General features: G+C 39.5%; 2 protein-coding genes across 2 annotated transcripts; both read left to right on the plus strand.

The window, feature by feature from the left end:
• The first annotated feature begins 11,540 nt into the window (after positions 1-11,540).
• On the plus strand, positions 11,541-14,531 carry hoxc13a (homeobox C13a). Its single transcript, XM_012841684.2, has 2 exons — positions 11,541-12,204; positions 14,272-14,531. Exons 1-2 carry the CDS (start codon positions 11,541-11,543, stop codon positions 14,529-14,531), a joined length of 924 nt encoding a protein of 307 aa, XP_012697138.1.
• An 8,963-nt stretch (positions 14,532-23,494) lies between these two features.
• On the plus strand, positions 23,495-26,453 carry hoxc12a (homeobox C12a). The gene is made up of 2 exons (XM_012841683.2): positions 23,495-24,099; positions 24,958-26,453. The coding sequence occupies exons 1-2, from the start codon at positions 23,517-23,519 to the stop codon at positions 25,194-25,196; spliced, it is 822 nt and encodes a 273-aa protein (XP_012697137.2). The 5' UTR covers positions 23,495-23,516; the 3' UTR covers positions 25,197-26,453.

Genomic DNA, 26,453 nt, shown 5'->3' on the forward strand with positions numbered 1-26,453 from the left:
GTAAAGTTAATTGTGCATCTTTATCATGCTGTTTTACTCTTGCTATTGGTGTTTTTCGTTGCCGATTGGTTTACCGACTCTTATCTACCAGCGTGGCGGATACATTGATCTGAAAAGTGCTGGGGACATAGATGGGACTTTACATAGGCCATACCTGTGACTCGCCTTTTGCGTCCTGCCTCTGCCATTACAATGGGCGTAGCCCGAATACTAATGCAAAAAAAAAAAAAAAGATTGTGAAAAAATTAGATTTTGCGTTAAAACTAAAATGTTCAAATATGCTAAAACCAAGTAGGATGTATCTATGTCAATTAGTGGGCAGCGGATACATAACTCTGCAGTGAACAACAACTAATTCCCCAAAACTATAAGTCATGCTAGTGTCAGTTGATTGAAGCGTAATTATTAGCACGCCCACCTCCGGTGTCCGATGGTGCGGGTTCGACTCCAGACTTTACACAATAATAATACTATTGTGTACATATTATTGATTATAAAATCGCATAGCGAGTAACAAATTAAAAATCTAACACCTATGCATACTTGCCAAGTTTATGTCCACGGATGACCGCCAAACATTAAGTCCTGCACACAGTGGTGTCTAATTTCACTATGTGATTAGTCACAGCCATCTATGCACCTAACAATAAAATAACTCAACTGGTGCATATTTCAACAAACATAGCTGTTACTAGCCCTGCTATGCACACTTCGCCAGGGACCGACAAAACACCGCAAAGATTAATTATAATAAACTACTGTACTGTACTGTAAATTACTGTAGGCTTTGGTAGACATTATGGACTAGTAGATAGCTAGTTAGAAAGCAGCCTGGGCAGAGTTGCTGTTGCTACACCAAATCCGACTTTTTTTCATTTTAAACCCGAACCAAAACTGCGATGGTAGCAATACTTAGAAACGCAGTTAGCACAATTTAAAACTGCAGGACAATCTATAGAAAAGCAATGCATTTCGGTCATAGGCTAAACTTCACCGTCTGGGTGTCATCAAAGGATAGGCTACATACACGTGCATCAAAATGTTCATGTATAAACTGGTGATTAAGCACTTTGAGAGGCTATTCATTGTGATTAGATTTTCAGTTGTTGGGGCCGAAATTGGTGATCGCAAAAAGTGGTGGAGACATGTCCCCAGCGTACCTGACGCCTATGAGCATGAATGACTTAATGATCCAGTACGGCTATAGAATGAATTACAGTGTTTTAAGATGATGCAGTGCTTCGCCTCAACATCCTTATATACCATAGGAAACATACAAATACCGCTTGGACAAGTTCAACGTTTGGAATTTCTCTAAATCAAACCGTGCGCTTTTCAGGATGACTCTGAATTTATTTTGGCGAGATGTGAGTTTTTTCTTTATTATCCAAAAGCTGTAGCCTAGTCTTTATCCTAAATATTAAACAGCGTGATCGAGGCCTTGCTTAGCAAGTTCAAGTCTTATCCTGAAACTAGTTTTTTTCGAGTCTCATTGGTTTTTATCCCTAAACAAAACACATTTATTGGCATTTATTTAAGTCACTTTTTCTCAAGTGGCGTTGTTGCCAGTAGATCTGATATAGTTTTTATGTTATTGAAAGAATAAATTAAACTCCTAGGGCTTCCCGTGTGATTGTGCTATCAAGAAAAAGACATCAGAAGATCGTATTTAATAGGTTGGCCAAATGTAGGATAGTTGCTCTGAGGCTGTTATTGATGTGAGAATGAGGCATGAACTGTCTGTTTATTCAGCGTGTTTGAAGCAGTGATAACACTGGTAGAATTATGGGCTGCTACCTGAGAGTCTGAAGTCAGTTTCATAGAGGCCGACCTTGACCTTGACCAGACATCCTTTTGAGGCGGAAGCCAAATCGAGGGGAAGGAATGTGAACGCATTGGTACAAAAAGTAGACTACTACTGATTTCTCAGTGTATATATATTTTGCAATAAATAGGCTATACATTAAGGTGATAGGCTTTGAATTCCAAGAATAAATCATCATGTTTGGCCAAACGCATTGTCAGTACGATAATACCCCGTAATCAAATTTTTTGTCATATGAAACAGGTTTTAGAATTACTTATTGAATTTGATTGAGATGACACATCTCAGGTATTTTTGCCAACTCAAATCTTGGTTTGACATCACAACACCCTTTACTTAACTAAATTATAGGCCCACTAAAGCACTGTGCAGAAAAATGTGTTTTTTATCATATTATATTGTAATAATATATGAACTGTTTCTCCACCTCAGACTTCAGTGAAAGAACATGTCTCAGAATCATTGAAGAATGGGGTAAGAGTCTTGTTTTCCTACGCCTCCAACAATCTAAAACTGAGCAGTACACTTTATGTGGCGGCACCTGCAGGACGCTAGTCACCGAGAATGAGCAATAATGCGACTCGCAACACGTGGGAATAAGTAATAACTTTTGATCAATCGAGAGGTGGAGTAGGCCTCAAATGCCAAATAAACAAGTGGTAGAAGTCTCTGATGTGTTACCGGGCGAGATCATGTAATGTTTTACACAACTTCCTCTGAAATATAGGGTGTCGGTCGCTAAATGTTTTTGCGCATACATTAGTAGGTCTTCGCTGAAGTGAAGCTTTGAGAAAGAATCGACGAACGACGTGCGTAATGGTGAGGATGTCCTCGCCAAGTCAGTGCACGTCTACGGAGTTCGTAACCTGTCTGATTATGCCACGCTGTCATGAAGGACTCATCCGTTAATAGAGGTGCTTGGCATGTTTGCCGTTGTGAACGTAGCTACTAACAGAGGATAAAATGCCATTGTCTGGATTACACTCGTACACTCCATGGATCGCTTCCCGTGAAAAAAAGTTTTTGCTAAGCCTTGGAGTTAAATAATAACAACATCGATCTTTGGATTGTTCCAGGGTGATACTGATATTTGCGGTACTGAAGTTTGCTTTGCGTTTGAAACAAAAAGCTAAATCGTTGATGTATTAGCTATTAGCTGTTGAGAGCAAGAACCCCGACAGAAATTGACGAATGATTGATATAGGCAAGCAAGAAACCTTGCTTGAAAGAAAGTAAGACAGACAGTAGAAAGTTTTCCTCATTAACATTTAATTTCAGAGTTAACTTAATATTTAAGTTTACGTAATACATTAAATGATATACAAACTAAACATCAGTTACTGTTTATTATTCTAATAGATAGTATTCTTCATTCTTAATCATCTTTATATAATGATGCCTTATGGCAGTGCCAGTACCAGTGGAAGTGGTAAATCTAAGTAAAGGGTGCAGAGAATGTAAATTCAAGGCCGTGTTTTCTGGACAGTTCCTTCAGGATTGTGGAAGGGTTTGTTGTGATTGTTGCAGCCAAAAGTGGTTGGATTTGCTGCGGGAACTAATTGCAGATGATTTTTAGTTGTTTTTAGTTGTTTAGTTTTTTTGTTGCTGTTTTGTTTTTTCAATTTCCTGCGGGAATTCCTACAAATGTGATCCCACCAGGATCTTGCTAGAGTGTGTGTGATTGTTGCGGCCAAAAGTATGCTCACCGAATTCAACCGGGAATCAAAAATTGTTGTGATTTTGAGATAAATAAAGTCGTAATTAATGCAGATCTGCAATGACCTTGCAATTTTTTTTAATAAGAGAAAATTGTAGTCTACAATTGCCATTGTGGGAATCATATGAAATCGTAAGACCGCAAAACCCTGGAGGGACTGTACAGAGATGCAGACGAACAAGTCTGATTGTTACCTTAAAGTGTTTGGATATATAGAAATGTGAATGGAACTCTCTCTCTCTCTCTCTCTCTCTCTCTCACACACACACAGAGATAGAGAGAGAGAGAGAGAGGGAGGGAGAGAGAGAGAGAGAGAGAGAGAGAGCGACTCAAAGAGAATAATGGTTATCAACACAAACATTTCCCTGAAAATGCAGCGTTTTGTTTTTTAAAGTGCTACATTCACAAAACACTTGTTCAAGAGTGGAATGATTGAAACAGGACCGCTGTTCGATTACTAATCCTGCGTTTGTTGGGAAGTTGTTGTCATTTTTAGAATGCTTAATATCCCGTTCGGGTGTGCATATGACCTTCACCTAAATGATCAGTACTTATCATCATTGGGAATGGTCAGTGAACGATTATCATTGTAGTATGTGTCACTAGAACAGTGGTGACTGAAGTGGATTGGTTTAAGCAGAAGTTGGCCTTTTACGCATACAGTATACATGTGATGGTTCTGAAATCTATGCAATACTCATTCCAAGCAATAAACACAAAAACGGACTCAAAGTCAGCTTGTCTCAGCCTTCATGAGTTTGGTGTACAATCATATTGTGAGAAATCTTTTGCCAACATAACCAATATTTCCAGTGATCATATGACCTGGCACAATTCGAAAGTTTTTGGCTCAAAAACGCGTTGTTCCAATCTCTATACAGTGCAAAACAACATATTAAATACTATGTAGTTGGTCTGTACGACTTCAAATCCGCCTTAATACTAAGACAAACAGTGTTCCTTTCAACATTTTCTACGTCTAGGACACTCAACCGATAGTCTTACTCTAATTTTCATTTAATAAATTCAGAACTCTAAGATGGATGTTACAGTGTTGATAGTGATATTGGTTGAGATAAATGGCTGTAGCTGAATAAGTGAATTAAATCATACTTGGATGCCACACAAGAAAGAAAAGGAAGCAAAGAAACGTTGCCAGTCCATATCAGCACTTTGCTCATTAGCATGTCTGGACAGAGAGTGGTCTCCTCTTTTAACTTGAACTTGGACTTCCGACTAGAGGCGTCTGGAAGTGGGGGAGAGATTTTTGTCTGGTTTTAAACGTCTCCGCAAAAGGACACACATGTGGTGCTTGTTACGCGGGCCGTTGACAGAAGTGCAATTGAATTTCAGTACAAAAGCTGAATATACTTTCCATCGCGTGATCCTTTGCATTCAGAAATCATACATACAGGAAAAAAACTCTACTCTTTGTCTGCAATATACTCTTGAAGACTGTTTGTAACTGCTTCGGCGACTTAATGATTCATTTTACTATAGCCTTGCTATTCTTCATGTGGTTAGGCATACGTTTGACAAAAGAGCACATCCTTGTACATACCACACAGTATTGCAATAATTACAATAATGGGGATTGCACTTTTTCTGATGTGAAGATGGGTCGTCATCATAATTTATACTCTTAAACCCTGTTACTCTAACACTGTGGGTACCTTTACGTGCGTTCATTCTTTCCATTCTTAACAGAATTTGACGGCGTTTAGTTTGTGGAAAATATGCTAACCAAACTAAATTAATTCATGCAGCTACTTGCACGTGTCATATTGACTTTCAATACAACAGCAGGGTGTGCAATACTTCCGTTGACGCACGCGTGAAATGTTTGCCATTACCCTCTCAGGGGTATGATGCCACAACTAGTCATTTTGTAATACAGGTTGAGAAATAGGGTCGGGCTTGGTTGCAGTGTCAATTAATCAACATACAGTTGACCCCTCCCTCTATCCTCCCCTCCCCCATCCCTGGGTTGTGCGTGCTGAGACATAGGTGTGCCCGTCCTCTGGCGTATCGAATGTTTTGCTCAGCCCTGACCGCATGGAATAGTGTGTCGTAGCAGACTTTGAACATGCTTATATTTTGATACAAGAAACAGGGCGCCTTATTAAAAGGCCTGCTAATGGTGGCAACGGCACAGTATGCGGTTTTAACTATTTAAAACGCCCTCAGAGTTTCACCAAAACAGTTTAAGTTGTTGGACCCTGATTTGAAGATTAGGCCTAAATATGATGAGAATTAGCCTACCAGACAGAACGTGAAATATCTCCATGCTTCGACCAGCTTGCCTTTATCCGTGAGAACAAAATGCAAGTTGAGCACAAACAAGGAGATGAGACATTCTGTAGCCATCCTAGTCCATATGTATCTGTCCCTATCTGACTGTCCGTCTGTGCATCTATGCAATTCTGACCACTTAAAAGCCACGTTGAAACGTCGGTCTTCCTTGCAGCTAAAACTTCTGTCTCACGGAAGTTAATTTCTCCGTGGGCTATGAAAAACGTTTTTTTACGAATACATTTTTTTCATTAAAAAAATGGGCTGACATCCTCTGTGAAAATATAGCTCAGCTTTCAAATCCCAGTGAGACTAACATCCGATCTAACATGTGTAGCCTGTGTATTTATATGTAAGAACGATTGCAAATGAAATATGGCTTTCTTCAAATTGGCTAGCCTGTGTTTACACCTATTCAAGATCAGGTGAATTATTTCATGATCTAGAAATATGTTTGCATTCGCCGTCAAATAGAACCAGAAACCAAAACAAAAAAAATATGCCTACCCAAACTGTTGAAGACTTGAGAAGTTAGATTTTGTACAAGGTCGAACAAGACGCATGGCTTTGGATATAGGCAACAAACGATCAGCACTTTCTGCTGGTTGCTGGTGTAGGTCTCTGTGCTGCTAATGGTTTTTGCGGGCCTAAAACTTCATTCAGTGTTTCTATTAAAAGCCTTAAACAGCTTGTAGAAAATGTATGACCCCCCACTCCACCACACCGGATGCACAGCACTCCAGAGGACTTACTCCAGCACCCCACGGTTGGGACAGGTCAGTTAATGTTTGTTGATGCCATTTTGGTCATAGATTACAGCGGTAGAGTGGTCTGTTGCTCACTGAGCAAAGAATTATATGGTTATGGGCAGGTGGTTGAAACGATCTACTTCTTGTTCTTGCTCTTTGCACAAATAAGCCTTTCTATATATTGTGCTCACGTGAATTTTGTATTGGTTATATTGTTATGTAACAGTATAAATGGCCACGTTGACAGGAATGCACAATAAACTTGTAACCACAGTGAACTAAGTGAATACTGTAGGCTAGCTCAAATTACCCAATTTTGCTGTAGTGGTTTATAAGAATTACATACGGTTGAGTGATCACAAAATGGTAACGGCTCCTCCGATGCAGATTATTTGGGTTTTGGGTTGGTCTGTGCATCATCGGTTCAATTACACTCCATAAACAAAAATATTCATCAAACTCGGCCCTCCGTTGTGTTGAATTCTTGTTTCTATGGTGTCCCTTTCAACGTGCACTGTCAAGGATAATAATATGAAGAAATTCTAAGCATGTTTCAGCCTACCAAATGGCATAGATACAAATGTCTGTTGGTAGTTACACTTGAATTTTGCACAATACACACAACTTGTCACATTCTTCCAATGTAGGCATGTTTGAGCAGTTGAACTGAATTGCCTATTTTCAAAATATAACTTTTCACAGTAGCCTCATTTAATCCTAAAGGGCACTGTAGTTGCTCTAACAGTCAGTCAATCACAATAGTAGCTTTTCTTAAAACTCGATTGTTATTGCAGTAAAAGCAACTAATCAAAATGAACGCTCAATCTATTTCTGAAAGAAAATGTTTTGTCATGAAGGGAGTGAGACAAATTTTGAAAATGTTCTTGCAATATTTCTTACTCGGGTAAATAAAGAAGGCCTACTGCTAGTGTGGGTAATTCTGCAAGTGAGAATGCTATGAGAATTAGTCATCACATTGCTTACCTCTTCCGAACAAGCAGGCTCCAAGAAACCATTCGTATTGTCAAGCCATCTTTTTGTGAAATAGGAAACACAGAGCAAAGTTTTCAAAATATACTTGGACCAATGTTTCAGAGAAATATGGGCCACATTTTAACTAGCCCATGTTTAATCCTCAACCAAAGTGATTAGGGCTATAATGAAGCCTGCATTTAACGAACATGGCATCAAAGATTACACCATTTCGACATAGACCGCTTTGAACAAAAAGTCTATGTAGCACAAATTAGTTGACTATCGCCGTGTTAGGACGTTTCCAGAAATTGGTCATGGATGTGTATGGATACCTAAAGCGAATAAGATAGTAGCCGATATATAGGCTCTTGAATGACAGGAGACTATCCTAGGCTAAAGCCCAACCAAAACCTCAGCACAGTTTAGGCTAGTACTTTCCTCACAAGAATCTGATGTTTTAATAAGATACGCATTTTTAAGCGAATAGGGAGGTGTAAAGTAGGCTGAACGTGAGCGGTAAGTCCACGTAAATGTACAATGCGTAAATATACGCAATGATCTAGCAGGCTGCTGCAATAATTTTGTATACCCTCTATGCAGTGACTGATTTGCGTACCATTACAATTTCCCCTAGAATGAGTTAGTTGCCCTCCCTTACAGTCTTCATACTGCAACACTGAATTTAAGTCCATGTTTGTGAGAATATTTTGGGGTATGCTATGTAGAATGCATGTACATAAAGACCGCAGTCTCTCTCTCTCTCTCTCTCTCTCTCTGTCTCTCAAAGACATTCATGCTCCATTTACCTTTTATGCCTGCCATAATGTTCTTTTAGCAATTTGGTAGTCTACATGTCAAATTATACAAACTAATGACGACCTTTGGCTAACATTTAAATAAACAAGTCTGATTTCTTAGAATGGTTTCGAACTCGTTGGGTAGCAGAACCTCATCTCTGCGCATGATACAACACGGATAGGATGCTCTATGTTGTTACCGTTGAGCGATTTAGATTAAACGGCCTTCTATAGTTGCTATAGTTACTCTCAAAGGGTCATCCCAAAGGAGGATAGAACGCCCTGCCACCCTAACGTAAGATTTTGCCGCGTATACAACACACATGTGGGACAGAAGGGTAGTTTAAGTTTTCGTTTTACTTCATCTACCAACGAATAGCATACCTCATAATCAGTTGTTTAAGAAATACATAGAATATTTCTGATGAGTGGGTGGGTAGATTTATCACAAGAGAATTACAGCTGTAGCCTATCCACATTTTTCTTTCTCCTCAGATAGACCGCTTTATGTCCGTTTTCGTTTTCACAAAGTGAATTTGAACCACTGGTTTGTTGTTTGCCGCCTCTTTTCCGCTGTAGTTCCTTTCTAGTCCATGTCTTCTGGCCTTTCATTTATGTAGTTGCATGCAGGCGAGTGTGAAGTTCATTCTTGTCTGTCTAGACTGTGATTACGACCCTGTTTGGCTGCGTATTTTACCTTGACCTTGGACTTCCGTGCAGCTGCTATTTGTAAGAGACGTCCATATTTGTCACCATTGCGTCAACCAAGCTGTATTTGTCTCTACGACTAGTTACAATGCTTCAGATCTTTCATGGAACAGAGGGTTTTCAACTGCAAAAAGACAAATAGAGATTGTAGCCTACTTTTTGCAGCCACGGAAATAGACATATTGACTTTTGTCAGGTTGTAAACATACATTTACTGTTCAAGCACTTTAAGTTAAACATTACTTAAATAAACTAAATATTATTGGTGTTATATTAATTCTTTATCTATTATTGTATAGATCTCCACATTTGTTGATTCAAACTATGTCCGAGCGGCAGCATGACTAATTACATGAATTTATTTTGGTTTTAACAGGGGACAAACTATAGATCTGCATTAATTCATATAGAATTCAACAAAGTTACCACGACCGTTTTCGCTCAAAGCGAATACAATTCAGGATCTTAAGGGCCCCAAGCAACAAAAACTGTCTGCTAAACGAATACAATGTAAGCATATCAACTCTCAAACATTTTAAAATTTCAAACAAATCTGATTAAACACACTCAAGATTCATTATATCGGCGAGGACAGAAGCTGGGGCTATGTGAATATCCAATTTAGTAGTCCCGGTTTACATATGACGACTCTTTTTAGTTTATCCACAGATGCATATATTATAATGTTAATATAATTCCATTGGCAATTTCTGTATTTTACCCATCATTCCACGCATTTTAAACCTTTAATACTGCAGATTTATTTAGCTAGGCACGTGCACAGCTAGACCCCAGGTGGTGCTCAAGCACCTGCCCTTATACCCTCTGCCATGAAATATTTTTTTCTATATATGATTTTTCTATATCTTTTTTTAAAAACTCTTTTCAATTGGCTCATGGTAGCGACTTTTGAATTAAAAGCGTGCTTTAATTATGCTTGACAACTGCATTTGAGTTGTAATTCTGCGGGACCGCTTGAGCCCATTCGACATCCCTTGCCACAGTAACCGCAGTTAACGCACGCAAATCAAGCGCCATGCGGAGCAACATCCACGTCTCCCTGATTTGCCTTTTCTGGTGACGGCCAGGTAACAACACTGTGCCCTAAGCCTCGTCATTGTTTGTCACTGTAGTGAAATTAAACCACAATTAAAACATTTCGATGCAGCCTGCAATGGGCCAAGTAGATTAATTTAAACAATAGCTGAGAAGTCCACCATTAAGCTTAACAACAAACAAGCTAGTCTGGCGAAAAATAACCTCATCAATGAAAAAGAGTCGACTCTGCTAGTTCCTTTGTGAGGCAACTCATAAACTTATAAAAAATACATATGGATTGCATAGTTAATAGACTATGCAATTATATTTGGATATCAGAAACGTAAGCCTGTCTGTCACACCTTTCTTGTGAAGCACTGATAGAGCTGTAGCCATGGGCTGATGACATGTCAAGAAAATGTTCGGTTTGATCCACATCTTCATTGATAGGCTATGGGTTATTATTGGAAGCGTGTTAGTCTGTCGCTCATAGGCCTACTTACAACATTAAATACACACACAAATGAATGATGTGCTGTAGAAAACTTGTTTTTAAAATAACTGTGCCCTTTTTTGTTGAGCACCTGCGAACTGTCTGTGAGCGGCCCTGTATTTTGCATTTCTTCAAAATGTCCAGTTATGTTGCATTGTGTTTCCGTGACATGGCCTATTATTTTCTGTTATAACGGCACGTCAGAGTAAAACATCGGTGAAACTAAATTAATATCTAGCTTAGGCATAATATTATCAGGCAAAATCATGAACACAGAAACGATCAACATATAGCCTGTTTTCAATTAGGTGAATATATCTGGAACAAACAGCTTCCATATTCATGGAGCACAGCCATGTTGAAAATGGCCTATATTCGATCATTAATTACTGCGGAAATAATTTATTTGAAATTCTGATCACAGCAGGCCTACGAACATTAAATTACAGACAATTTCATCCCCCATTCTCTTCAAAGTCAAAATTGTCCCGCATTCACAAAAGTAATTACCACACAGAAATACATGTGGCTGACTGTAACTGTATGTGGGCAATGTTCAGTAAAAACATAGGATGCACTGAAACATTAACTTTAGGATATAGATCTAATTGGTCAAACGATATGGTCTACGGAAATTGTTTTGTTTTCCCTCATATATGGTGTCTTCTCCTTTAAGAACATTTGTTTTTGGTGAATTCAGCCAATAGCCGGTCTTTGTAGCTAAAGGAAGGCTGCCGTGAAACGTGAGCCAGTGACTCTTTTAAAAGGATTATCCTACCCACCTATAGTCCCGATCTCTTTGGGCTCGTTAGCATATCACGTGCTTGCTACTTAATGAACTGAACGCACAGGTCCTGCGCGCGCATGCGCCTGCGTAAAATGTAGTTGGAAATGAGGTATCCGTCTTGGAGTAGTCGACTTTTTAAAAGCATCGGCAGTCCGTGATATGACGACTTCACTGGTCCTGCATCCACGCTGGGCAGACACCTTGATGTACGTTTATGAAAAAAGCCCGAATGAAAACAATCAGAATAAAAACCAAACCATGGAGGGACTAAGCGGGAACTGTCCTTCAACTCACTGCAGGGACCTCATCTCACACCCTGCGCTGGGACGGCATTCTGGTACCATAGCGACTCACCAGGGATCCGTTTACTCGGATATATCCTCCCCTGATAGCGGCCGACAGTGCCCCGGTCCACAGACTTCATCTAACGCCTCTCTGGGCTACAGCTACCCTTTTGGAAACCCTTACTACGGTTGCAGGTTATCTCATTCGCACAATGTGAATTTACAACAGAAGCCTTGCTCTTATCATCCAGCAGAAAAGTATGTCGAGCCCAACTCTGCGTTGCCCTCGGAAGAGCTCTCAAGCAGGGCAAAAGAGTTTGCGTTCTATCCTAGCTTCGCCAGTTCTTACCAAGCTGTACCGGGATACCTAGACGTGTCAGTGGTCCCCAGTATTAGCACACACCCAGAGCCACGGCATGACGCATTGATTCCCGTGGAGGGTTATCAGCACTGGGCGCTATCAAATGGCTGGGACGGTCAGGTATATTGTTCTAAGGAACAAACCCAATCCACCCATCTTTGGAAGTCTCCTTTTCCAGGTATGAGGGCAATTTCAATTTATCTCGATTTATCATTTTGTTGCGTGGATATCTGACAGTTTCAGAGGGATTTTTAGCACCACCAAAATATGTTTCTACGTTGCCTACGGATTGGAATAGGTCACCAAGTTACTAGAAATATAGGATACATTATAGGCTATAGAAAGCTACAATAGCCTTTTATGCAACTTAGTGTTCCTCTTGTCAATCACGCATGTACACGCATGCCCACGCCCGCAACCAACCTTGCGGTTAAAAAATCTCATCCACTCTGTCTTATAGGCTACTTTGACTGAACGGGGTGTTTTTCCCCGAGTAAGCTAAGGAAATTGAATGTCGAAGCGTCACAGACACAGGTGTTTAGCCTAAGCCTAATATTGTACACATTATATTCACGATGTAGTCCCTCCGCGTAAAACATTTCTGTTAGTATATAAAGCTAGAAATATAAGTCGACTTTTAGTGTTTCTTATCTCAGAAACCCTGTCATACCAAATGTCAAGACAATTTGCAGTACAAACCATGCAGTTACGGTGATTGGTGTGGGACACGACAACATACCTTTGCTCCTCCTGTATGATACAATTGTAGGAACTATTTGTGCCGAGGCAATAAATCTGTGAATCTTTGTCAGGAAAGAGTAGGTGATCTGCACGTGTTATAAGAGCTGTGCAGATGCCAGTATCCATTATTCAGTCAACATCTGACGTGCACCTGCGCATTTTGCATTCGTCCTTGTAGATCTTACTAGGCCTACAGCACATGAAATCACCAGTTTACACATGTTTTTCAAAAATCACTATATGACCGTGTGGAAAATAGTCTTACAGCCACATATGATTACTGAATAACTACTGAAAGTACCACGATAAGCGTCCCTTCCTTTTTGTATCTCTCTCTCTCTCTCTCTCTCTCTCTCTCTCTCTCACTCACTCACTCCCCCTCTCTCTCTCACACACACACACACACACACACACACACGCCTGCGAGAGAAAGAGCGAGACATTTCAACAAAGTTATATTAATCCAAAGGATGTCCGTCCTCGCTTAGGTCTCTTAAGTCTCCATTAAAAAATGACCAACCACCTTTACCACAATTTCAATAATGGGATGCTTCACTGGGGATTTGTGATGATGCCGAAATGCTTTTGTCAACACTCAGTGGTCCCAGCACTAGATTTCTTCATGTTTGCTCTAGGGTGTGAAGTTTCACGTTGAAATGGGCCACGGTCAAATCCAAAATATTTTCAGCCATGGTTAAAGTAGCGTATGTGCTTTTACTCCCACGTATTTGAGCACTGAGGTGCAATAATGATCATACATATATTGACAGGTATGTTATTTACACAATTATATCTTTGCTCGCCAATTCAGAAACGTGCAAGCAATACCAATCATAATACAAAAATATTCTCATCTAAGTGGCTTAATCACAAATTTAAATTAGACTGTTGTATTTTCCACTGAAGTTCACAGTGCTTAATAAAACATTTGCATTCTGACCGAAAGATATGCTTGAACAGCTTGGCTACATTCATGACCATCATGTTTGCAAATGCTGCCGTTACCTGCGAGTGTGTTAGTCCTGTTCCTCGGACTCGTGTTAAATCACGTTAGGTGTAAAGTTGAATGAGTGAATGGCCCCTTTTATTTTGGGATTTCTGCATGAACTTGAATAGAACTGAATAAGCAAAATAGAGCGTGTTCAGTGTCAATTACCAACAGAGAATAATTTATTCGTGGAGCTTCTGGCCTATATCAACTATATTTGTGACACTTTGACGTTGTCCTTGGAAAACGTGGAAAAGACTGTCGCAATATCATATTTTCAATTGCCGTTTATTTTGAGATGAGAACAAACCTTTATAAATAGCCTATCAAACGCTGTATCAAACATCATATGCACTTCATGACTGTAGTGCAGTGATATACACAAATAAAAAAGCACGTGCAATGCAGTGACTAGGAGGAAGGTGTTCATATCAGTTTTGGAAAAACCTAAAATATTTGCAAGTGTCGCAGCATTTTCAGCACCTGTGTGTTACATCCTCTTCATCTCTCCTTCAGATGTGGTCCCTTTGCAGCCCGAGGTCAGCGGTTATCGTCGTGGCCGCAAGAAGCGCGTCCCCTACACCAAGCTACAGCTAAAGGAACTGGAAAAAGAATACGGAGCCAGCAAATTCATCACCAAAGACAAGAGGCGACGTATCTCCGCCGGAACTAACCTCTCTGAGCGCCAGGTTACCATCTGGTTCCAGAACCGCCGGGTGAAGGAGAAGAAATTCGTCTGTAAATCCAAAACAAATAATCACATGCACACCACCTGATGAATGGCCCCATCACTTTTTTCAGCATCAGCTGATAGCCCGTTCGGTTTTTGAAAAGTCTGACATGTACCTCCTTTTCTTCTAATCATGTATGAAGAACACTTGAGACAATTTCCACTTACCCAGCCTTTCATGAATACTTTATTTAATTTCAAATCAGTGCACACCACATTCTTCTCATAAGTGTGGCCTAAACTGTGAAAATAATTGTCATGTCAACTCTTTTTATATGAATGTACATATATAAATATATAATATTTAAGTGGTGTCATTTTCTCAAAGACATTTGAATCATGTGTTTTCATGTGAACATGAGACTTCATGTGATGATACTCCACAGATGTAGCCTATATACATTCTTGCGTGCGCACACCCAGAACACACCAGCAAAATGAATAAATAAAATAACGAATGAAAAGGAAAAATGAAAAACACAACTGGCGACGGAAGAAAGTAGATATAAAATGATTGCATTTGTTTGGACCCTTAGGGGAAACAGAACTTGAATAAACCCGTATGGGACTTACCGGAAATGGAGCAATACTGCGAGCCATACCTACAATACGAACACTTGCTATAGAAGGACTGCATGCAATTCAGTTCTTCAGTGCATACGAAATATTTCCACCTAGAAGTTTTTGTCATGCCTACGGTACAAGCAAGGCTGCTATTGTTGACATGTACAGTGCAATGACTCTATTATTTAATCCATAGTCTCTCGTATGAAAGGTCTGTATGTGTCAAAATCGTTTTTGTGTGTTCCTACAAGTGAAGGGTGTGTGTCTGCCATGCAACTGGAAGGATTGTAAAGGAAAGTATTACATAATAATGCACAATCTTTTTCTCGAATATATATATAGAGTAATGCATTGGTTGTGTTGGATTTGTTCACATGACTTGTAAAGCAGTGTGTTCTACCTGTCGTGCAGTATGTGAACTGTAAGCCAATTGTGGTGTTTGGTCGTTAACGTGCTGAATAGAAACATGTTTGTTAAATAAATAATGAATTCAAACATAATTTCTCCATTGCGCTCAGTCAGATAATTCATTTAGGCTGTTCTTTTTATCGACGCCTGTTGCGTATATTGCACCAATACCTGTGCGTAAGTGAAGACTATCATGTCGTGTATAGGCTACAAGTTAACTTCGATATTCAGTCTTTCTATCAGCATACGTAATACGTTAATATTTGTATTGAATTGGTGTTATTGTTGACTTTAGTTGTTTCAAAGACAAAATAAAGGGAATACGAATTGCATAATATTTACAGGGAAAGCTACACAAAATTGGCCTACGTTTAGGCTGAACTTTGAACAGGTAATGCACCTCGAAGTGCTATGGTATGACGTAGTTAATGTTTAGTTTTAGGCAGAACTTCAATCCAGCCTGAAATTGACTGTCTGCTTTCCAACACTTGAGAAAGCGGACGTTGAAAAGTGTCTTCTACTATGAGTGCTTCCCCTCAAAAGCTTGATTCTTATAATGTCAATGCGTAAAGATGAATACATTTGACGTAAAACAGGTTTAAAACAGGTTTACAGATCTACATTATTGCTTTTGTATCTCCACTGTAAGTTTACCGCCTATTTTTGTTTTGTTTGTATAGTGGTAACTAAGAGGAGTAACAGTCTGTTGCTTTTTAAGAGATTTGCAGATAATTTGAGATAGAATGGGTGGCTGGGTGTTACTGGGTCTGCTTTGAACTATCCTTAACATGGTCTGCATAGTCTTAATACCACGTTAAAGATTTATGCCATGAAGTAGCGCTGAAGACAACTCAGCGTTTCTCGATGCTGAAACTTGCAATATCAGGGTTTGACTGTATTATTCATTTATTTGAGGTTATTGAACTAGCAGTTCTGTCACTTGCATGTTGTTACGTGTAATTACTATGATGTTTCTGGTGGTGTGTGATTCTTGAGCTCAGGAGAGTAAGCATTACTGCTTTTATCAGTTATTACGAACCCTGTTCCAAATCTCTTTTTTCCTTAGTTTGACCATTGGGCCTACGTTTACCACGCTATACGAATCCCTGGATAAATTACTAAGCAGGACAAGACAGGGATCTAACGTTACCCATTACCCCCGGAGTTTATTGAAAAGCGGTGTGAGTTAGGCTTTGCCACTGTTGCCATTTTTGTTGCTAATTAGGCCTATTACCAGCAAATACGATTTTAAACGCCACAGTTTTGAACAGCCTTAACTATAAGCTTGGATGTTCCAATCCATAGCCTACATTTTTCGTTATTTTCAATACAGTCCAGTCTTTGTAATATCAACGTTTAGCCTGAGAGTTTGAATGAGCATTCAAGTGAATGTAAGCGAATCCCATGTTACAACCTGAGAAAAAGTTTTTGTTGACGTTTTTGTGGAGTCTGTCCATCAGTTGTGCCCCATATACCAGTCGGTAAGCTATATAATATCGGTCTAGTTGTATATGTATTATCAAAGCAAATATATTGGCATACGTGGGGATGCTTAAGTCATGAATTTTTACCAAATACAGTAAAATGCCGAAATCACACACGTTTTGTGTAAAAGTTACCACTAGTCAAAATGCAGTTACTATTTGATGATGTTAGTGCCATTCATATTATTCGTAGTGTGTGATGCTGCAAAACTAAAAAAAAAGGAAATACATAAACAGATAGACATTATGACACCCCAACGAGCGGGTGCGGACACACACACACATACACACACACACACACACACGCACACACACCATTCATGCTGTAAAGCAAAAACAAAATAGGCCTACAGAAGTTATCCAAGTGAGCTAGTTTTTAAGGCGAATGAAACTTGTATATATTGCATGTTTAAGAATTGAGGCGACATAGGCCACCAAAGTGTTGTAGCTGCGCTGCCTAATCACCTTAGAAGTTGGTACATTGAGGAATTGTAACATTAAAAAAGGAAGTATTCATTTTCGGATGCTGATAGCCTTCTGAAGTCTTTTGACGTCACGTGAGCTTTACCCTTGACCGTGACTATGCAGTCACTTTGACCTTGACTCAACGGAAGCTTGTGAATAATAAACAGTGGGCCGGGCATGGGAGCCCATGGTTTGTTTGGAGGCAAACAAGGTGTTATTCTCCCTGTCTAGACGACTCGACGTAATGACGTGCCATAAATATTTAAACCCTGAAACTGCACCGATGTCCCGTGACCTTAACTTCCTTGACCAGTTTTGACCAAGACCATTGTAAACATTTGCTGGGATCTTCTCTAGTTTTATTCCAAAGAGTAGTTTCACAACCCGCTATGCTACAGGTTCGCTACCACCTTATAATTCTTTGACTACCAATGGTTATATACCTCCAACATGAGGTGTGCGTTGTACTGACCACAAAGACAGGTAGAGCGTTTACGTCTTTCGACAGCAGACACCGTCAACGTGTGGTGTGACGCTGGAATGAGTGGCTAGGTGATGTGAAATATAGTCGGCACAGCTTAACAAGTTCTTCATGGTCACGTTCAAAGGTATGGCAACTTTTTGCTTAAGGATTAACAGATGATAATTAAGAGGTTTTGTTGCACAGTGGTTGAAATTGTTTCAGATTTTAGATTTTCTTTCTTTTTTGCATTTTGTACTACGTTGTGGATAAACAGCAAATACGTAGGCTGACGCTATTCTTGCTGTTCAAGGCCTATAGGTATTTCCAGAAGGAAAGTAGTGTAGATAAAATATGTGGATATCATAGTCACGGATATGGAAAACACAGACAATTATATATTTTAGCTTTACTTTTGAAGGCCTACGAAATCAGCAAGAAATGTATTAGCCACATCTTAGCCACCGATGGCGAAGATTTACGAATACATTGTGTTTGATTTTGTTCCGATTTGCCGGTATGCGATTTCAGAGGATGGGTGTTTGTATGAGAGTTCAAGATATCCCATCTCTGACCTAGACTTTAACATTGAAATTGATATCACGGCTATCTGGAAAATATCTTTGAAATCACGGCTGTCAGAAAAATATTTTACTGATTATCAAATTGTTGATTATCTTGTCTTCGGTGGTTTCATATCGCACCATTTAAAAATGATTGCTTCGTTCAATATCAGAATCAGAATCAGAATAGTAGTATTTATTGCCAAGTAGGTTTACACCTACCTGGAATTTGTTCTGATGTATATGCATATAATTTGTTTTACCTAACCTTTTTAACCATTTTTTTTGGAAACAAGAAGGCGAAGGTAATATTATATATAACACACACACACACCATACACACACACACACACACACACACACACACACACACACACACACACACACACACACACACACACCCATAATTATATATATATATATATATCACAATATATATATATATATATATATATATATATATATTGTTCATATATATAAACATGTCTTGTAGTAGTAGTAGTTGCCGAAGGAGTTGCTCAACTCTCAAGTTTGTTTGATATAAAAAAGCAAATAGTATAGTGAACAAACATTTGGATCCCGCAAACTTTTGACTGATTAATAAACAAATTGCTGATTATCTTGCCTTCAGTTTATTTCATATCTCAGCATTTGTTGAATATACAAGAGAACCTAAAATGATATTTTTTTCAATAACCTCGTTTACCAAAGGTTGACAATTTTTTTGTAAACAAGAAGGCCAACGTAATACATATATATTCGTAGTATAGTCTTAGCTCTCGAGTTTTTTGATAGGAAAGCAAATAGTAGAGTGAACATTTAGTTCCCCTAATTCAAGACAAAATCACAATCAAGAAATCTCAATGGCTTTATGTAAATTAAATAATCTACTGTCCCTTTGTTCAAAATTGTCGAATTCAATTTGGTGCGATGGTTTACTCACTTAACCTGTTTCCCTATTGCTAGCTGATCTGTTATGAGGTGATAGATGTCTTTACAAAGAAAACGTATGTGTGACACAACCTCTGAAAATATGTTCTAAAACCAGAGGCTTACACTTAGGCTTCCACTGGCCAGCATGTCCTTAGCAAGGGGGCTGATAACCTCTGCTGGTAGCATGGTGAAAATATCAGGAAGTGAAACTCCCAACGTCCATACACTCGCGAGGGCAGGCGTGCAGGGAGTCTAATTTTTCTCAGTCTTTTCTGCTGTGATATTAACAACGCGTTAGTTATAACATTATGAAAGAAATTGATGTAAGATCATGCATTTTAATGTGATACCAGTGATATTTTTGTTTTATTCAACACATATTTAATGTATGTGTATGTATATGTTACATTTATTTGCATTTGTTATATTTACAATATATTTACATATATTTATATATCTATCTACAAATAATAACACAGTAGGCCTATATAGTTATTTAGGCTTTAATATTCCTTGTCAGATCAGAGGTAATACTGTCTCAAATCACTCTGAAAAAGAGAGGCTCTGCTGGAAGATCGATTATAAATAGACGGAAAGAGATACCCGCAAATTGATTGAGAATGGCCAGCGACGTAACGACCAGGTACACAGTTGTAACACGGGGCAAGTTGTAACTTGCTTAATTTCTCAGCTCGTGTCCAATTTAATGCGATGAAACTCACAGACAACATGTGTGATGGCATCAGCATGCTACGTTCAAATTTTCAGATCGTCTCAATCTCTGTCAAAATGTACAGACAGGTGGCGGTCTGTGAGGCAAATTTGTAACTTTTATGTTTTGTGGAAGATTTCGACTGCGCAATTGGTGTCTTTTAACAGGAACACAAGTAACAGGTGGTTGTGATCAGTGATTCCCCAACTAGATGCTATTATAGTATTAACTGCAAGTATTAACTGCATACAACGTGTTATATTCCAAGAATCTTTTCAAATAGCAGGAGAGGTCGACTGGGGACAATTGCAACTCATATAACAATCGGTTTCAACCAACAATCGTAGCTATCAAGTGAAATAGGCTTGCTACTTTTGCGAAAATGTGATACCCATTGTAGGCCTAAGCGACTTTACACTGGTATTTTGAAAACAAACGCTGTAGTGTAAATACTACAAAACTACCCCTATCCACCACTATTTTGTTCTGAATGATGCATGACTGTTAATTTGACTTTAGCCCTTCTTGTCCTCGGCCACTGTTACAACTGTCCCCGCACGTTATAACTGTCGCAAAGGCACGCACTGCATTTAGATGAAAATGAGAGAAAAAGTCACACGTGCTGAAGTAAATACAGAGATGAAATATTTATGTTGCGTGTATGTTAAAATGAAAGGTGTCCCTTTTGATTATATTTACACAAAACAAACACAAAAAGTACAAAAAAGCAAAAAGTCTTACAACTGTACCTGGCCTCCCCTACAAATTGAATGCAAACATTTGCACTGCATTTAAACAGCGTGCAATGATAAAATAATGTAATTGTTAATGTCGGTACTTACAAAATCTAAGGCTAGCATTTTTCTTGATTGTCTCGAAAGACATTGGTCTTTTGCTAAAGTAAAACAAATAACAGTGGGGTCTCACGTTCATATTTATTGCAAAATTAGAAATGGTTTGCTCAAAATAATCGAAACTTCCCATTAATAGAATCTATTCTTTCTAACGCAAGGTCAGTGTCCCAGGTTTGAAATGCATTTAAAAAAATCGTATCAGTGATTAAAAAAATGACCACCCAATTCCAAGGTTTTGTGTCGCGTTTATCGACGTTGTGCATTTTCGTGCTACTACGGCAAGAGAAAGACAGTGAAAGGCTGTGACAAAGCCAAGACAGTAAATAACCCTTTTACGCGCTATTGCCCTACCCCGATTGGGCGAGGGATTCTAGGGCAGCCACCTCAAAAATGAGCAGACAGTGCACTAGACACTGACCTTGAACTGAAAACTATTTTTTTTAGCTCCATACTAAAAAAAAATCAAGGGATCAAACGGTTTGAAATTTGGAGAAACTATAATATTTCGGAGGTAATGAAGTGATGAGAATATAAGATAATAGATTTAGGTTGTGTTTTTAATGTTTGGCAGATGATATCAGGTTGGTAGGGATGTCCGCGTGGAGCGAAGGGGGACGGGGCTATTTCAATGCTTTGTGTAGCCTATAACTTCCAACTTTGGTAAAAAATCCAGCCATTGGATTTTGCTTTGCACAATGCCTGATTTAAAAAATCTTACATTTAAACGTGTACGCCATGTTTCTAAAGCCTGAGCCTTGATAAGTTAGCAGCATACTTTTGACATTCCATCATATCTAACATCAGAGCGTGCTATCTTATTCCGGCATGTCCACAAGGAGAGTCTGTGGCCTCTCATCTCATAACTTGTATCTTGGAATGATCGACAGTCAACTAATAGCAGATACGACTTTTAAAATAAATTGCTGTAGACCACTGGGCCGTGTTATTCACCATTGTATGATACCACAAGGCCTGTATGCAAGCCATAGACGATACAATATGCATTTTGACAGATTACATTAGAAGATCTCAGTGAGCGACATGTGCAAAGAAGCAGTAGTGTTTTCAGGTCTTCCAGCCAAATGATTGCGTCGTGCGCGCAATATCACCGAATGCCGTATGATTTGATCTCTGTAGCACGAGTGTGAATTCAGTATATAACATATTCCATGAAATAAAAAACATAAGCATTTTTCGGTTGGGGTTTCACCAAAACACCAAGCTTAATTCAATAACTTTTCATTTGTTTATTGAGGTCTATATTGAAGTAAGGACATTTATGTTTCAGGGAGATGAACTACGTGTTCGGTGTTAGACCAAACATGAAATTAAGTAAGTCACTATGTAAAGAAAGTGGATTAGGATTTATTTTAAGGGAACAGATATAAAAACGAGAGACAGGGAAACTTGATCATGGTAAATACCAAGCGTTTAATAGGAGTGAAATACATAACGTGAGAGCACGCACCATGCAGGGAAACAGTGGCTTGGCGTTCTTTGAAACGCAGTATACCAAGCATTTTCTGAAATTTCAAGTATAGCTAAATGGTGCATCAGATTTTTGTAACACTATATCTTTGACGGTTTAAAAAAAAAAATGTTTTTTTGTACCACGGTTATCTCACCGTGCCATCGCCGGCATAATAACATCCCCTTTGCCACATTGTCGTTATCACAATAGACAATCTCTATTTGAAAGAGTGGTAATGGACGTCCACAGCTAGTGACAATTCCCACTTACATTTTTATAAATAATATTATCTTCAAATAATCTTCATAGTTGTGATCACATCACTTCACCCTGACTCGTGGAGTGCTTGGTCCGACTAAATCATTTAACGGGCCTCCCCTAGCTTGTAAAGTTCATATAAAAGAATTGTGAGATGTACAACAATCTTACCAGAGTTTGGCTGCCAGTGTTTATAGGTGCTATCTGTTTAAATTGTTCAGGTGTGAGAGAATAGCTGAAATATAGGCAAAGCTCTTAAAGTAACCTTATAGAATATCATCTTATTTTACAGAGCCAATTTCTCCAACCTGCTGACCCCGTTACTGTAAATATGAGTGCAGTGCAGCTATGAGCATCAGTCCCTGCCTAAAACAAGCCTGTAAAGAGGGGGCATCACAACTTTATATGACATTGAATTCAATCGTAATTTGTTTGAAAACAAGATGTCATGTGTACTCTCCCATTCAAGGAAAATAAATATTCATAAGAGAAAGTATTTAAAAACGTTTTTGCCAGCTAGTAAAGGTACTAAACGAGGCATGGGACACCCTTATGTTTTAAGAGATTCTTGTAATATTAAAAGAGGGAAAGCTTGGCACCTGCATGCTTTGAGAAAAGAAAAACAAGATTTTACATTTCTAATAAGATATTTTATAGTATTTTTAAAAAGCGCGTAAAATCGTAATACAGAAGTTGATGTTTTGTTTTGTCAGAAATGGACCAAGTGGGTGGTACCTTCTGTGGTGAGGGTTAGTGAAGACACGTGACCATAGAATGACCAATCAGGTGCACCTCCAGGTTCAACTATGTTAAATGTCAGATTGCAATAAACTAGAAGCTGTTGGTCGGGCCCGCGGAAATGGGCGAGCATAATCTCCTTAATCCCGGGTTTGTGGGACCTTTGGTAAACATCCACACTGGAGATACATTTTACTTTCCAAATTTTAGAACCTCTGGAGGACAACTGGCGGGGCTACCATCTCTGTCGTACCCAAGAAGGGACAATGTTTGCTCCTTGCCGTGGAACCCATCGGAGCCGTGCAATGGATATCCTCAATCCTACTTCAACAGCCCTGTATCCATTAACCCTTCCTTTAACCGTTCGTGTGAAATAATCCGACCGGAGGAAGGCAAGTGTTATTATAGCAACAGCAATGCAAACAGAGAGAGCTGCTCTGATGGCAACAGTCTTAAACGGGAGGAGAGAGCAAGAGACAATTCTGTACCGTCTGAGCATGGGCTGCACAATGGGATGACCAACGGGGGTACCTATTCAAAGTATGACTATGGGACTGAGCAGATCAGTCAGGATCCGCCGTCTTGTCAATCTCTGGAGTCCGATTCCAGCTCGTCGCTGCTCAACGAGGGAGGCAAGACCTCCACCAGCGACCCCCAGACCATGGTATCGCCGGGAAATCACACAAACATTGCCTCTGGCGGAGGTGGGTGCCACATGATCAGTCAGGCTGGAGTAGCAGCCTGTTTACCTTGATATTGTGTGCTAATTAGCATAATTCTCAATTCAAAAAACTTGAACTTGACCAAGAGACTGTTTGCGTATTAGTTGTCACAGGAGTCTTGGGTCCAGTATTTGCCTGCAGGGGGCTTGCGTGATGGTCCAACACCGCTAGGGGTTGCCCTAAAAATGCTCCAGATTTCCCAGGCTTAGCGCTCAGTCATTTATACAACCAGTAAACACTACACCATAAAACACGACGGCTCTGATGGCAGTGCTTTAGTGTGAACACGTCTAACCTTAAACTACTCGCTATTGCAATAATGTTGTTTTTCTGTTTCATTGGGTTTACCTTTGCATTACGCACATAATTTAGCATTGTTATTCAAAGAGAGCTCTCCTGTGACTGACTGCATCGAAAAGAGAGGCTTTTGTTTTAATGACTCGTAAAAGGAATTAATATATGCTGTTGTGCACTAAGAAGTCATTTTAATATGCCTAAGTGGCAAATAGCCTAAGTAGGGGTATTTGCAAGTAAGTAATTATCGCGTTAATGTTGCTTTAACTACAATAGTAAAACTTCATGTGACACAGACTACTGTAAATTGGTCTCTTCCTTCAAGCTAGGGAATTATTTCATGTAAACCTGGTGTTTTTCTAAGATGTCATTGATATTCATGGGCATGTGAATGGTTGCTTGAAATTCTGATATCGCATGACACGTTAACCTTAATGGCGACTGGAAAGGGATGTGCTCATAGCTGTGTTGGCCTTTGAGGCAATCATGGGTTTTGTGTTCATAACTGACCGACATTCTGTTATGCCATCCCTCCCCTCTGTCCAGGTGCGCCATGGTACCCGATGCATACTCGCACCCGCAAGAAAAGAAAACCATACTCCAAGCTACAGCTGGCAGAACTGGAGGGCGAGTTCATGCTCAATGAGTTCATAACCAGGCAGCGACGGAGAGAGCTGTCCGACCGGCTTAATCTCAGCGACCAGCAGGTTAAAATCTGGTTCCAGAATAGGAGAATGAAGAAGAAAAGACTCATGATGCGGGAGCAGGCTCTGTCGTTCTTTTAGAGGAATGACATGAAGAATAGTATTCCCACATAATTCTGCAGTAGCCCCATCCCCTCGATGAGGTTTACTGCTGCAGCTGGTTTTCGCAAGAAAATGCACATTTGCTCCCCACAGTCAACGCTCAGTAAGTGTAAATACCAGATATCATACAGCAAGAGATACAGACAACGAGCAGGGATAAACAAGTGAGAGTGAGAACCCAGTTGACAGTGTGGTGTATGTGTATTTAAGTGGTGTCAGTATTTAGTGTTTGGCTGTCGAAGAGGAGGATATTATCCAGTGTATTTCCGGGCATATGACTTAGCCACTGTTGCATCTATACGATTAAGTGACGTTGAAAATACAAGTGTAATACAGAAGCTTCTTCATATGCTTTAAAGTATTAATATGACGACTGGTGATAGATATATGAGATGAGAACTATTTATTTTGCTTGGGAGGCTTCTTGAATTGTCATCAGAAATCCCATTTAGTATTTAGGCCACTTCATTTGCCTCTAAGCAAATTCAATGATTTAAGATGTCAGGGGAAGTGTAACAGGGGAAACTAAGGTCATATGAAAATTACAAAAAGAGAACACACCAGCTGAAGGGTTCCAAACCAACGCATCTCCACTGCAGTGACTCATTCGCCTTCATGCCCTCATCTGCGCCACACTTTTCACGTATTCTAAGCATGTGCTAGTTTGGAGAAGGATCAAGCCCAACAGTTCAGTGGCCTATCCCCAGTGACAGAACCTAGCCTATCTAAATCCGTATCTCCCTGTTTGTAGTTTCCACCACGTGTGCCGGCACGTTCACGGTCACGGACACAAAGTTGGTCCAAAGTTACATATCTGACGTTGGGAAAGCTAACCACAGTGCCCATTTTCACACCAGCATTTTATGGACAGACACATCATGTATTTATTACAATTGGCAGAAAAATATTTCTGTTCTGTTTCATGACATTGTTTCTTCCACAAGACTTGTGAGTGCTGATGATCAAGGGCGATGCAGTAATGGATAATGCAGTGTGTACCCGACTCTCTGCTGGTATTCTAAAGGCCCCGTTGATATCTGGGGCTTTGTACATAGACAGTAGTCGAACTTGAAATCCCAACAACTCTCCTGTGCCTTTGCAGGGGCAAAGCGTAGGCCTACGTCATTACTGCACTTTTTCCTCCTTTATGTTTGAAGCCTGGAATCACATAAGACAAACCGCAATGTAAAAAGCGTTTTAAAGAAAGCGTTTTTAACATTATTCATTATATTTAAT

This window comes from Clupea harengus, chromosome 4 (assembly GCF_900700415.2).
Source record: "Clupea harengus chromosome 4, Ch_v2.0.2, whole genome shotgun sequence".
NCBI lineage: Eukaryota > Metazoa > Chordata > Actinopteri > Clupeiformes > Clupeidae > Clupea > Clupea harengus.

Coding starts and splice junctions, on each gene's coding strand:
- hoxc13a (XM_012841684.2), top strand. CDS start 11,541: ATGACGACTTCACTGGTCCTGCATCCACGCTGGGCAGACACCTTGATG. Junction 12,205..14,271: donor TTGGAAGTCTCCTTTTCCAG/GTATGAGGGCAA, acceptor TCTCTCCTTCAG/ATGTGGTCCCTTTGCAGCCC.
- hoxc12a (XM_012841683.2), top strand. CDS start 23,517: ATGGGCGAGCATAATCTCCTTAATCCCGGGTTTGTGGGACCTTTGGTA. Junction 24,100..24,957: donor AAACATTGCCTCTGGCGGAG/GTGGGTGCCACA, acceptor CCCTCTGTCCAG/GTGCGCCATGGTACCCGATG.